Source organism: Bison bison, unplaced genomic scaffold (assembly GCF_000754665.1).
Source record: "Bison bison bison isolate TAMUID 2011002044 unplaced genomic scaffold, Bison_UMD1.0 scf7180017864184, whole genome shotgun sequence".
Classification (NCBI taxonomy): Eukaryota; Metazoa; Chordata; class Mammalia; order Artiodactyla; family Bovidae; genus Bison; species Bison bison.
Genome location: NW_011494756.1, coordinates 793,183 through 803,741, shown reverse-complemented (window position 1 = coordinate 803,741; position 10,559 = coordinate 793,183). Strand labels below are relative to the sequence as shown.

Below are 10,559 nucleotides of genomic sequence, written 5' to 3'. Positions count from 1 at the left end.
CCTGGAGAAGAGAATGGTTACCCACTCCAGTATTCTTGCCTGGAGAATTCCATGGACAGAGGAGCCTGGCGGGCTACACTCCATGGGGTCATAAAGAGTCAGACAAAACTGAGTGACTAACACTTTATAACTGTGTAAAAAGAAATATGATAGCATCTTACATTGCTTCATTAAAATTTTTAATTCATATCAAACCTGAGATAAAGCCAGGAATTTCAGTCCATGTAATTCCTAAAATCACTTTTTTTTTTCCCTAAAGACAAAATTGACCTTGAATGTGAGAATTTATTTTGAAAAAGTATTTTAAGAATCAAAGGAGGCACTATATTGGTATAAAAAGTTGCTTTCCCATCTCAGTGACTGGATCAAAACAGCTCCATCATCCCAATGACCTTGGAACACTGAAATAGCTGCCCTTCCCTTTTAAGGAAACAATCGCTTTCTCACCTTCGACAAGTCTGACCATCTGGTTTTTGCTTTGGTGACAAGGTACTGATGCGCCTGTTCACAAGCTAGTTCTGAATCTGCAACCTTCTGTTTTGGTCTTAAGAGAAAAAAAAAATTATAAATAATTCTGTTTCAATTTAAAAGACTCATTAATCTCCCAAGGGGTTCCCCTACTCCCATTCGTGACAAAGGTACTATAAAAGTCTGCTATTTCACATCTGGTCTAACTTAATTCTTAAAATACAGTCTTACTTCCCTAGTTAGGGAAATCTTAAATTTAGTTAGGAGTCCTTGCTTATTTCCAGATAAATGCTGTTCAAATTTTCCAGCGGTTCACAAAACAAAAAGGGTTCGTTTATTCCCAGAGGGATAAGAAAACACAGCACAACACTGTCTTTGGATGAAAAACCAAAAACTTTTATTTCTGAATGTACAAGTGGGTGTGATAACTCGGACCAAAGCAAACAGTCTGAGAACCCTAGGGGAACATGACCTACAGATTTGGTCTCAGCTCATGCTCAAAGGTTGAGTCTGTGGAATACAAAATGATCAAAATTCTATTTACTCACAGAAAGGTGGGCGCCGAAGACACTTTCAAAAAAGACTGTGGTTAGGCACACGAAGTGCAGTGAAGACTGTGGCTGAAGGAATTTGGGATGCCCTGGACTCTTCCACTCACTACAACAAATTTGGGGAGCAGATCCTATAAAACCTTTTGCCACTTCTATCTCTGAGGCTGCCCTGCTTGGATCCTTGTTCACTCATGGGCATGTGGGTGATCGGGGTGTCTTGCCTGAGGGTGAGTGAGCAAGCCCCACAGGGACCTTCACAGGAATTTCTCCCCAAAGGAGCCCGGAAAACCAGGAAGAGGACAGCAAAAAAGCCCCACGTTGCCCTTTACTTTTTCATTTTTTGGTCGTCTCGTGCAATACTCAGGATCTTAGCCCCCTGGTGTCGTTGAGTTGCTAAATCCCGTCTGACTCTTTGTGCCCCATGGATTGTAGCCCGCCAGGCTCCTCTGTCCATGGGATTTCCCAGGCAAGAATACTGGAGTGGGTTGCCATTTACTTCTCTAGGGAATCTTCCTGACCCAGGAATGGAAACCATGCCCCCTGCACTGGAAGCGTGGAGTCTTAACCAGGGAAGTCCCCCAGGTCACCCTTTGAGAGAAGTATAATTCATGTTCCAGCAGGTGAGATGCTTGTGAGGAAAGAAGTCTAAAGAAAAAAATGCAGCAAAGGTTTATGTGATCCGTGCCGCTCTGCGGCTCTGTATATGACGTGTATATGACGCCGGGTGGGGTGGACGTGATTTCTAGGGTAACCATGACCCCCACGAGCTCCAGTCGGGCTGCAGCTGCTGGTCACTTGCCACACGGATTTCCCAGAAATGTTGGCATCGTCACCCCACTTTGCAAACGGGGACGCTGGGCTTTGGAAAGGTGAAACAGCCTGCTGAAATCACACAGCCAGTTCCGGAAAGCCTGGCCCCTCAGCTCAGGGGCCTCCCAGGCTGGAGGCGAGCCTTTCTCATCATTTTCATTCCAGCTGAAGCCACAGCTTTGGCAGCTCCTCTAACGTCAGTCCTCAGAGGAAAGGACCCATTAGGTGGCTCAGTTCACAGAGGTGAGAGGGCCACCATGGTTTTATGCGTGGAGGATCTTCTTTTCACTTAACATTTGTTGCCGGGAGCCGGCGTGAGGACCGCCATCAGTGGCAAAGGTCATGAGGAAGGAGGCTCGACATACGCAAAGGCGGGATTGAGCCTCAGGAGTCCCCCTGGATATTCTCGAGCATCTACCCCCAAAAACCAGAGTCTGCCTACTTTACTGCTTTGTGCTCTCACCTCTGACTTTACTGGGGGCTGTCCCCCACCACCATCTCGCTCTGTGATAAAGAGTTAACTTACAGCTCCAGTTGATAAAGTTCCTGGGCATTAAGAATGTTTAAATCCAAACCCCTCAGATAGCTCTCTAACTCACCTGACAAGTTTACCCGGACTCCTACAGCTATGCATACGATTGTTTACAGTCTCCCAGCCTCGAGAGGCACGGGAAGCTTAAGATATTCAAATAGCTTAGAGCCTCTCAGAGAGTTAGAAACTGTCAGAATAAACCTAGTAAAGGATTTCATTGATGAGCCAATGCTTGCTGCAAAGTTTCCACATCCCCTGTATTGTATCCTTGAATGTGTATTAATTAATATAGTTGGTATGTAGAAAAAATAAGTAGTGGCCTTGGTGCTAGCAACTTTAGACCCTTAAGGCAATAAATTCTTTCCTTTGTTGTAAACCCACTGCACCTCTGCCCTATAGGAATGCAACTTTATCTAACACCTTTGGAGGATGGCGCCAAACCTTAAAATAATTACTCTTAGAGAAAATAAGTGTTATGGTTGACAAACCTTTGTCAAGAGTCATAAAATGTTAATAGGCCTTCTGGCCAGAAGATGATGTAAATCACCTAAACCATTTGTATAAGATAAGTTTGCAGAAAAGAAACCCTGGTTTCGATAAGGATCAAAGACTGCTGACTTTGTATGATTTCACATCCCCTATTATCCTCTATGTGCAACTTAGGGTATAAAAGCCCCTGTTGAAAATAAAGCTGTCGGCCTTACTCACCAAAGCTTTGTCTCCCCATGTCATTCTTTCTGTTCACATTCTGGCTGAGTCTCCATCTGGAGTGCAGAGGTCCTCTGCGACCATTTATTTGCCTGGGCTTCTAAGACCACTCGAGAAGGTGCCTAAGGTGGGGCACCTTCCGCTATTCGAGAGGGTGCCTGCGGCCTCCGTGGTCAGAGCTAACCTGATGTCACAGGTTATATTGATTTTCCGTGTAAACCAAGCTACTCAGCCTCTTTTCTCTGCTGAATTTTCCTACTGAGCTATCCTCATTCTATTACTCTTTATATCTTTGATGAATATTTAAATAAAGCTATTGTATCCAGTGAACTCGCCGAAGCCGTCTCGTCTTTGAATACCCTGGATCAGCCGGGGCTGGACCTCAGCAATTTGTATCTCACTTCAACGAGCTCAGTTCTGCCAGCACCGCTGGAGTGTCCAGCCCAGTGCAAGGTTGGGGTGAGTGAGGCCTGCAGCTGCCATCTCTAGGGAAAGTTCTCCTGGGACATCCCGGTCCCGTCCTACATTTAGAGCAGACAGCAGAAGACTTCCCTGGTGGCCCAGTGGCTGATAATCTGCCTGCCAATAAAGGGAGTCATGGGTTCAACCCCTGGTCCAAGAAGATTCCACATCTTCCTGGCAACTAAGCCCACAAGCCACAACCACTGAGCCCGTGTGCTGCAACTACCGAAGCCCGTGTGCCTGGGGCCCATGCTCCGCAACGAGAGAAGCCACCCCGGTGAGAAGACTGCACACCACAGCTAGAGAGGAGCCGCCCGCTTGCCACAACTAGAGAAAGCCTGCACACAGCAGTGAAGACCCAGTGCAGCCAAAGAGTAGTAAGTAATGGTTTAGTCGCTAAGTCGTGTCTGATTCTTGCGACCCCATGGACTGGGAACCCTCTAGGCTCCTCTGTCCATGGGATTCTCCAGGCAAGAACACTGGAGTGGGTTGCCATTTCCTTCTCCAGGGATCTTGCTGACCCAGGAATCAAACCCAGGTCTCCTGCATTGCAGGCAGATTCTTTACCGACTGAGCTACAATGGAAGCCCTCCCCTGAGACCAAAATATAAAAATATAACTAAACACAATTTAAAAAAAACGCAGACAGCAGGGTATGGCACTGGAGCCAACAAATTAAGCAGTGACCATTTGCTCTTTACGAGGTTTCTCCTCTAAATCCTGAGAAACTCTGCTGCTAGTCTCAGCTGTCCAGGTCCGCCCCCAGGTTCCCTGATGACAGCACTCTGTACCTACTGGTCACCGAGACCACGGTGGCCCTCGTCACCCCAGAAGCCCACACTGGGCTGTTGACCTCTGTGTCACTTGGAAAGGGTCTTATTCAGAGCAGCGCTTCTTTGGTGAATTACATAGACTTTGACCCCCTGTGGACTGGCAGACAAGAGTTCTCACCCCCGCTCAGCGGGCAGGTGCAGAGGACTGGCAGTGGCTGGGCGGAGTCTTCTCCCTCCTCCTGCTGAGAAGGACCACGTGAGGCTGGGCCCCCTTGCGTTCCTCTTCTGGCAGCTGCCAGCTTGTGGGGTACACAGGTGAACTGTGGCTTCTACATCGCCAAGCCCGGGAGTCCTGGTACTGACACATGGCACTGCTGACCGTCTCTCCCACTCTCGTCCCCTTCACGGCACTGCTCTTTAAATCACAGCGTGCGTTGGAACACCCACCACCTGGCGAACATGTGCCCCCAGCGAGTGCATCTCCCTCTCCACCTGCCCCCCGAGCCTCCTCCCTCCTTCCCCTCAAAGCTCATCTACCGTCTGAGAAGCCGTCCCTGTTCCTGCCCCCGGCCACTGCCTGCTGCTGTTCGTCCATGCCTCTGTGTCACTGGCACGGCAACCTCACCTGCTTCCCTGTTCCATCTCTCTCCAACTGCCTACCGGACTTCACAGAATCATGGAATTTCAAGGCTGGAAAGGGATCCAGAGGTCAGCCAGTCTAGTCCTCTACTGCTACTTTGTTTTTGTCGTTGTTCAGTCACTGGCCCTTTGCAACCCCATGGACTGCAGCACACCAGGCTCCTCCATCCTCCAGTATCTCCCAGAGTTCGTTCAAACTCGTGTCCATTGAGTCGGTGATACTATCTAAACATCTCATCCTCTTTCGCCCCCTTCTCCTCCTGCCTTCAAACCTTCCCAGCGTCAGGGTCTTTTCCAACGAGTCCGCTCTTCACTTCCGCCCCCTTCTCCTCCTGCCTTCAAACCTCCCCAGCGTCAGGGTCTTTTCCAACGAGTCCGCTCTTCACTTCTGCCCCCTTCTCCTCCTGCCTTCAAACCTTCCCAGCGTTCAGGGTCTTTTCCAATGAGTCCGCTCTTCACATCAGGTGGCCAAAGTATTGGAGCTTCAGCTTCAGCATCAGTTCTTCCAATGAATATTCACGGTTGATTTCCTTTAGGATTAAGCCATTTGATCTTGCAATGCTACTTTACCACTAAGGTTTTGGAAGGTTAGGTGGATTACGTTGCGTTTTCACAACTATTGCTTAAAGGACTGTAGGTCCTAATGACACACAGTCCCCTGCCCTCACCGTTAGACTTCACCCGACCCCAGCGGGCTCACCTGGACTTACCCCAAAAAGGATGGAGGTCCTGAGAGGCCTGTTCTGTCTCTGCAAAGTCAACTCACTACCAAAATGATCCCACTGTCTAAACACACATCCAAAACACCCTGATTTCTTTATTGGGCTATGAGGCTTGGTTATTTTTCTTAGTGACTCATGCTCAAACCAGGGACTCCGACTGATTTCCCATTCATTTCTTCTCTGTTCCGTTTTATATCCTTGTCTCCTCTGGAGAGATTGGAAGGTTTTTCCATGGCCTTTTCCTCTCCTATGGCCTGCCCTTTTAGATCTTGACAGGCAGACCTAGCCTTCCTATCAACCAGTCCACCAGTCACAAACTCTTCCCATCTGCTGCCCTGGGTCCTACAAACACAGTGACGAGCAAGGCACACAGAATCCACGTCCACAAGGAGCTCACGCTCTGATGGCGGGAACGTATAGCAAACACTTGGAAAAATAAGTCAGTCAGGTAACTTCAGATACTGAATGTGACTGAGAATGAGGGACTAGCGTGGGGTCGGGGCCACTTTAGCCAAGAAGGCCAGACAGCAGCTCCCCAAGGCCTGAGTGATGAGAAGGTGCTGTGCAATCCTGGGGAACAACATTCCAGGCAGGGTCAGAGTCCTGAGATGTCCCAGGGAGAATGGAGCAGGCACGTCTACTTCACCCTCTCTCTCCCACTGATTACAACTCTGGACAGAATACAAAAAGTAACTCTCTGAGGACACCCAAAAGTAAGTAATAGGATACTGGTGGCTGGCGGGATCAAAACTTGAAGACCGACTTATGCGGTGGTGAGTTTCACAGCTTTTTCCCTCCTATTTCCAGTTTAAGGGCTGCTTAAAGACAGTTCTAATTGTGCAGTTGTGCATTGGATGTGGACAGAAAAAGCCTCAAAAGAGAGCCTGTTTTTCTGACCAAAGAATTAGGAAGGCAAGCCCCTGAAGTGCAAAGGACATGAGGGAATCCTCCCCCTTCTTGCCACTTCTTACTGTTCCATTCCTGATCTGAGGCAAGAGAAAGTGGAAGTCGTTCAGTTGTGTCTGACTCTTTGCAATCCCACGGACTATCCAGTCCATGGAATTCTCCAGGCCAGAATACTGGAGTGGGGAGCCTTTGCCTTCTCCAGGGGATGTTCCCGACCCAGGGATTGAACCCAGGTCTCCCTCATTGCCGGCGGATTCTTTACCGGCTGAGACACAAGGGAAGCAAGCCCGGTTACAAAACCGCACTTCTATGCCAAGCAATGGTACTGGCCAAGGAGGTACCCCAAATTGAAAGTCTTCTCTCAAACCAGAGGGGAAGGTGAAAGGGGTCCCTGTGTTCAAAGAGGATTGGAGAAATCCACATTATTATCCTTCTCCTTTTCTCTTTCACTATGTTGTCCTGGAGGGGGACCCAGTCATGAGAAGCACTCAACAGCACAGAGAGACTAAAACCTAAGATTTTCCAACCACAAGACCAAAAAAGCGGGTTGCTGACTGCTGGGGAGGGTGGGAAGAAATCACAGAGAGGAGAGAGCTAGAGAAAGGGAAGCTCAGATCCATGGAGTTCCACGTCGGAGCGTGTGCACAAGTGAAACTGACCCACAGCAGCCCAGTGAAAGCGTTGAGAAGCTGACTAAGTGTAGTTAGGACTGGCTCCTGGGAACTGCCTTCATGGGCTGCCCTGATAGAGCTGCAACGGCCCTGAAAAATAAACTGACGTTGAAACCACAGAGGGCAGGTCAGGACATGCACTCTGAAACTAGCTGGACTGATCGCCTGCTTTGAAAATCAATCAACCAACACACCACCAAGGATTTTAACAGGAACAGAGTGTCACAATAGAACATTAAAGAGATCCACAATACAGTCCCAAATTACTCGGTATGCGAAGGACCAGGAAAATGCCAACAATTTTCAAGATAAAAGACAAACAAGCACCAACTCCAAGATGACCTAGATGTTGAAAATACCATATTTTAAAGCAGCTATTATAATCATGAGGTAAGAGTACACATTCTTAAAATAAATGGAAAGACATAAGTTCAGAGCAAAGAAATAGCAGTTAAAAAAAAAAAAAAGCAAAAGAACCAAGTGGAAACTTTAGAACTGAAAAATACAACAACTGAAATAAAATTGTCACTGGACTGGCTCAATGAAGATGACAGAGCCAGCAGTGACAGTCAGTGAACTTGAAAACAGATGACTAGAAATAATCTGATCAACAGAGGGGAAGAAAAGAATCTCTCCAGGGACTAAGATACAGAGACCTGTGATACAAAAGCAGAGGATCTAATATCCAGGTCACCAGAGTACTGAAAGGAGAACAGAAGAAGACTGGTACCAAAAAAAGTTTAAAATTTCGGGAAATAGTAGCTGAAACCTGCTCAAATTTGATGGGAAAACATAAATTTACAGATTCAGGAAGTTGAGCAAACCTCAAAAAAGATAAACTCAAAGAAAATCATGCTCAAACACACCACGCCCTCCTCCAGGGGGTCTTCCCGACCCAGGGATCGACCCGAGTCTCTCGCGTCTCCTGCGTCGGCAGGCGGGTTCCTGACCACCAGCGCCGCCCGGGAAGCCCTCACGCTGCTGCTGCTGCTGCTGAGTCACTTCAGTCGTGTCCGGCTCTGTGTGGCCCCATAGACCGCAGTCTTCCAGGCTCCTCCATCCCTGGGATTCTCCAGGCAAGAACACTCCACATACTAAAACTACTGACAACTAAAGATAAAGAAAAAATCCTGAAAGCAACTTAAGAAAAATGACACATTTATAGAGGGCTTCCCTGGTGGCTCAGTCCATAAAGAATCTGCCTGCAATGCAGGAGACTCGAGTTTGATCCCTGGGTCGGGAAGATCCCCTGGAGAAGGAAATGGCAACCCACTCCAGTACTCTTGTTTAGGAAATCCCATGGACAGAGGAGTCTGGTGGGCTACAATCCGTGGGGTCACAAAAGAGTCGGACATGACTCAGTGACTAAACCACCATGGAGGGAAGACCATTTGAGTGACTGTAGATTTTTCCTCACAAACTGTAGGGGCCAAAAGACAATGGAACAACATTTTTCAAGTGCTTTAACAGAAGAATTGTCAACTTATAATTTTATATTCAGGAAAAAAAACTGTTAGGAATGAAAGAACAATAAAGATATTATCAATGAAGGAAAACTAAGATTTGTCTCCAGTAGACTTGCTAATTGGAGAAGGAAATGGCAACCCACTCCAGTATTCTTGCCTGGAGAATCTCATGGATGGAGGAGCCTGGTGGGCTGCAGTCCATGGGGTCACAAAGAGTCAGACACGACTGAGTGACTAATGGAAATTCTTCAGGGGAAGGAAAATGGCAGCAGAGAGAAAATTGGAACTTCAGAAATAAAAGAAGAGGTGCAGAAATGGTGAATATAAACATACATTTTTCTCAGAGTTTTGAAATACATGAAGCATAAATGGATTAAAAACAGAAGGAGAAATAGACAAATGCAAAATTATCATTGGAAACATGAGCACTCCCCTCTTGGTAACTGGTAGAACTAATAGAAACTAAGCAAGAATCTGAACACTTATAACTAACTTGATCTAATTGACATTTATAGAACACTCCACCCAGCAACCGCCAAATACACATTATTTTCAAGTACACATGGGATAAAGAGTCTGCCTGCAATGCAGGGGACCTGGGTTCCATCCCTGGGTTGGGAAGATCCCATGGAGGAGGACATGGCAACCCACTCCAGTATTCTTGCCTGGAGAATCCCCATGGAAGAGGAGCCTGGAGGGCTACAGTCGTAAGGGGTCGCAAAGAATCAGCCATGACTGAGTGACTAAGCACAGCACATTCACCAAGATAGACCATTTCTAGGGTTATAAAATGAACCTTAACAAATTTAAAATAATTAAAATCATACAAAGTATGCTATCTAAACTTAACAGAATTAGATTAGAAATCAATAACAAACAGCTGGAAACCATGGAAATATTTTGAAGAAAAAACATCCTTCTAAATAATCCATGGTTTCAATAAACACTCTAAAGGGAAATTAGAAAATATTTTGAACTGAGTGAAAATAAAAACTACAACTTGTCCAAATTTGTGAAATGCAGCTCAATCAATACCTATGAGAAAACTGACAGCGTTAAGAAATAATTCAAATAAAAATCTGAGTTATTAGCTTAAGAAAATAAAAATGAAGGACAAACTACAGTTGACCTTTACCCCACACAGGTTTGGACTGCACAAGTCAACTTATATGCCAATCTTTTCAATTAATACATTGGAAAATTTTGGGGGGATTTGTGACAACTTGAAAAAACTCACAGATGAGCCACACAGCCTAGAAATATTGAAAAAATTTAAGAAAAAGGTATGTTATAAATGCATAAAATATTTGTAGACACTAGTCTATCCTTACATAGACATAAGGTGATATTTAATATAAAGTTAATGCCTTAATTTTCTTCCTGATTTATAACTTTACTTTCAAAGAATTACATTACCATGTAGTATGTCTCTCCCTCTCTTGCCCCCTCTCTCTCTCATATTGGAGAAATTGTCTATCATCACAGGTAAGGGTTGTTTTTTTGTTTTTTAGAGTAACGATGATTCCAATACTGCATTTTGAATATGAGTGTAATATTGTATACCATGGCTCTGCAGGTGGCTCAGTGGTTAAGAATACGCCTGCCAATGCAGGAGATACAGGAGACATGAATTTGATCCCCAGGTTGGGAAGATCCCCTGGAGGAGGAAATGGCAACCCACTCCAGTATTCTTGCCTGGAAAATTCCATGGGCAGAGGAGCTGGGTGGGCTGAAGACTCTGGGCTGGCAAAAGAATTGGACATGACTGAGCATGTATGCACACAGGCACTGTATGCCATACAGATTTTATAATGATTAATTCACTACTGTGTAGGCTAGGCTGGTGCTGCT

General features: G+C 46.1%; 1 protein-coding gene across 1 annotated transcript in view; it reads right to left on the bottom strand.

Moving 5' to 3' along the window:
• EFCAB6 (EF-hand calcium binding domain 6) overlaps positions 1-10,559 on the bottom strand; it is a 255,659-nt gene that overhangs the window by 69,915 nt on the left and 175,185 nt on the right. Inside the window, exon 21 of the mRNA XM_010843633.1 lies at positions 448-544. Within this exon, the coding sequence (XP_010841935.1) occupies positions 448-544 (97 nt within the window). The remainder of the gene's footprint in view (positions 1-447; positions 545-10,559) is intronic.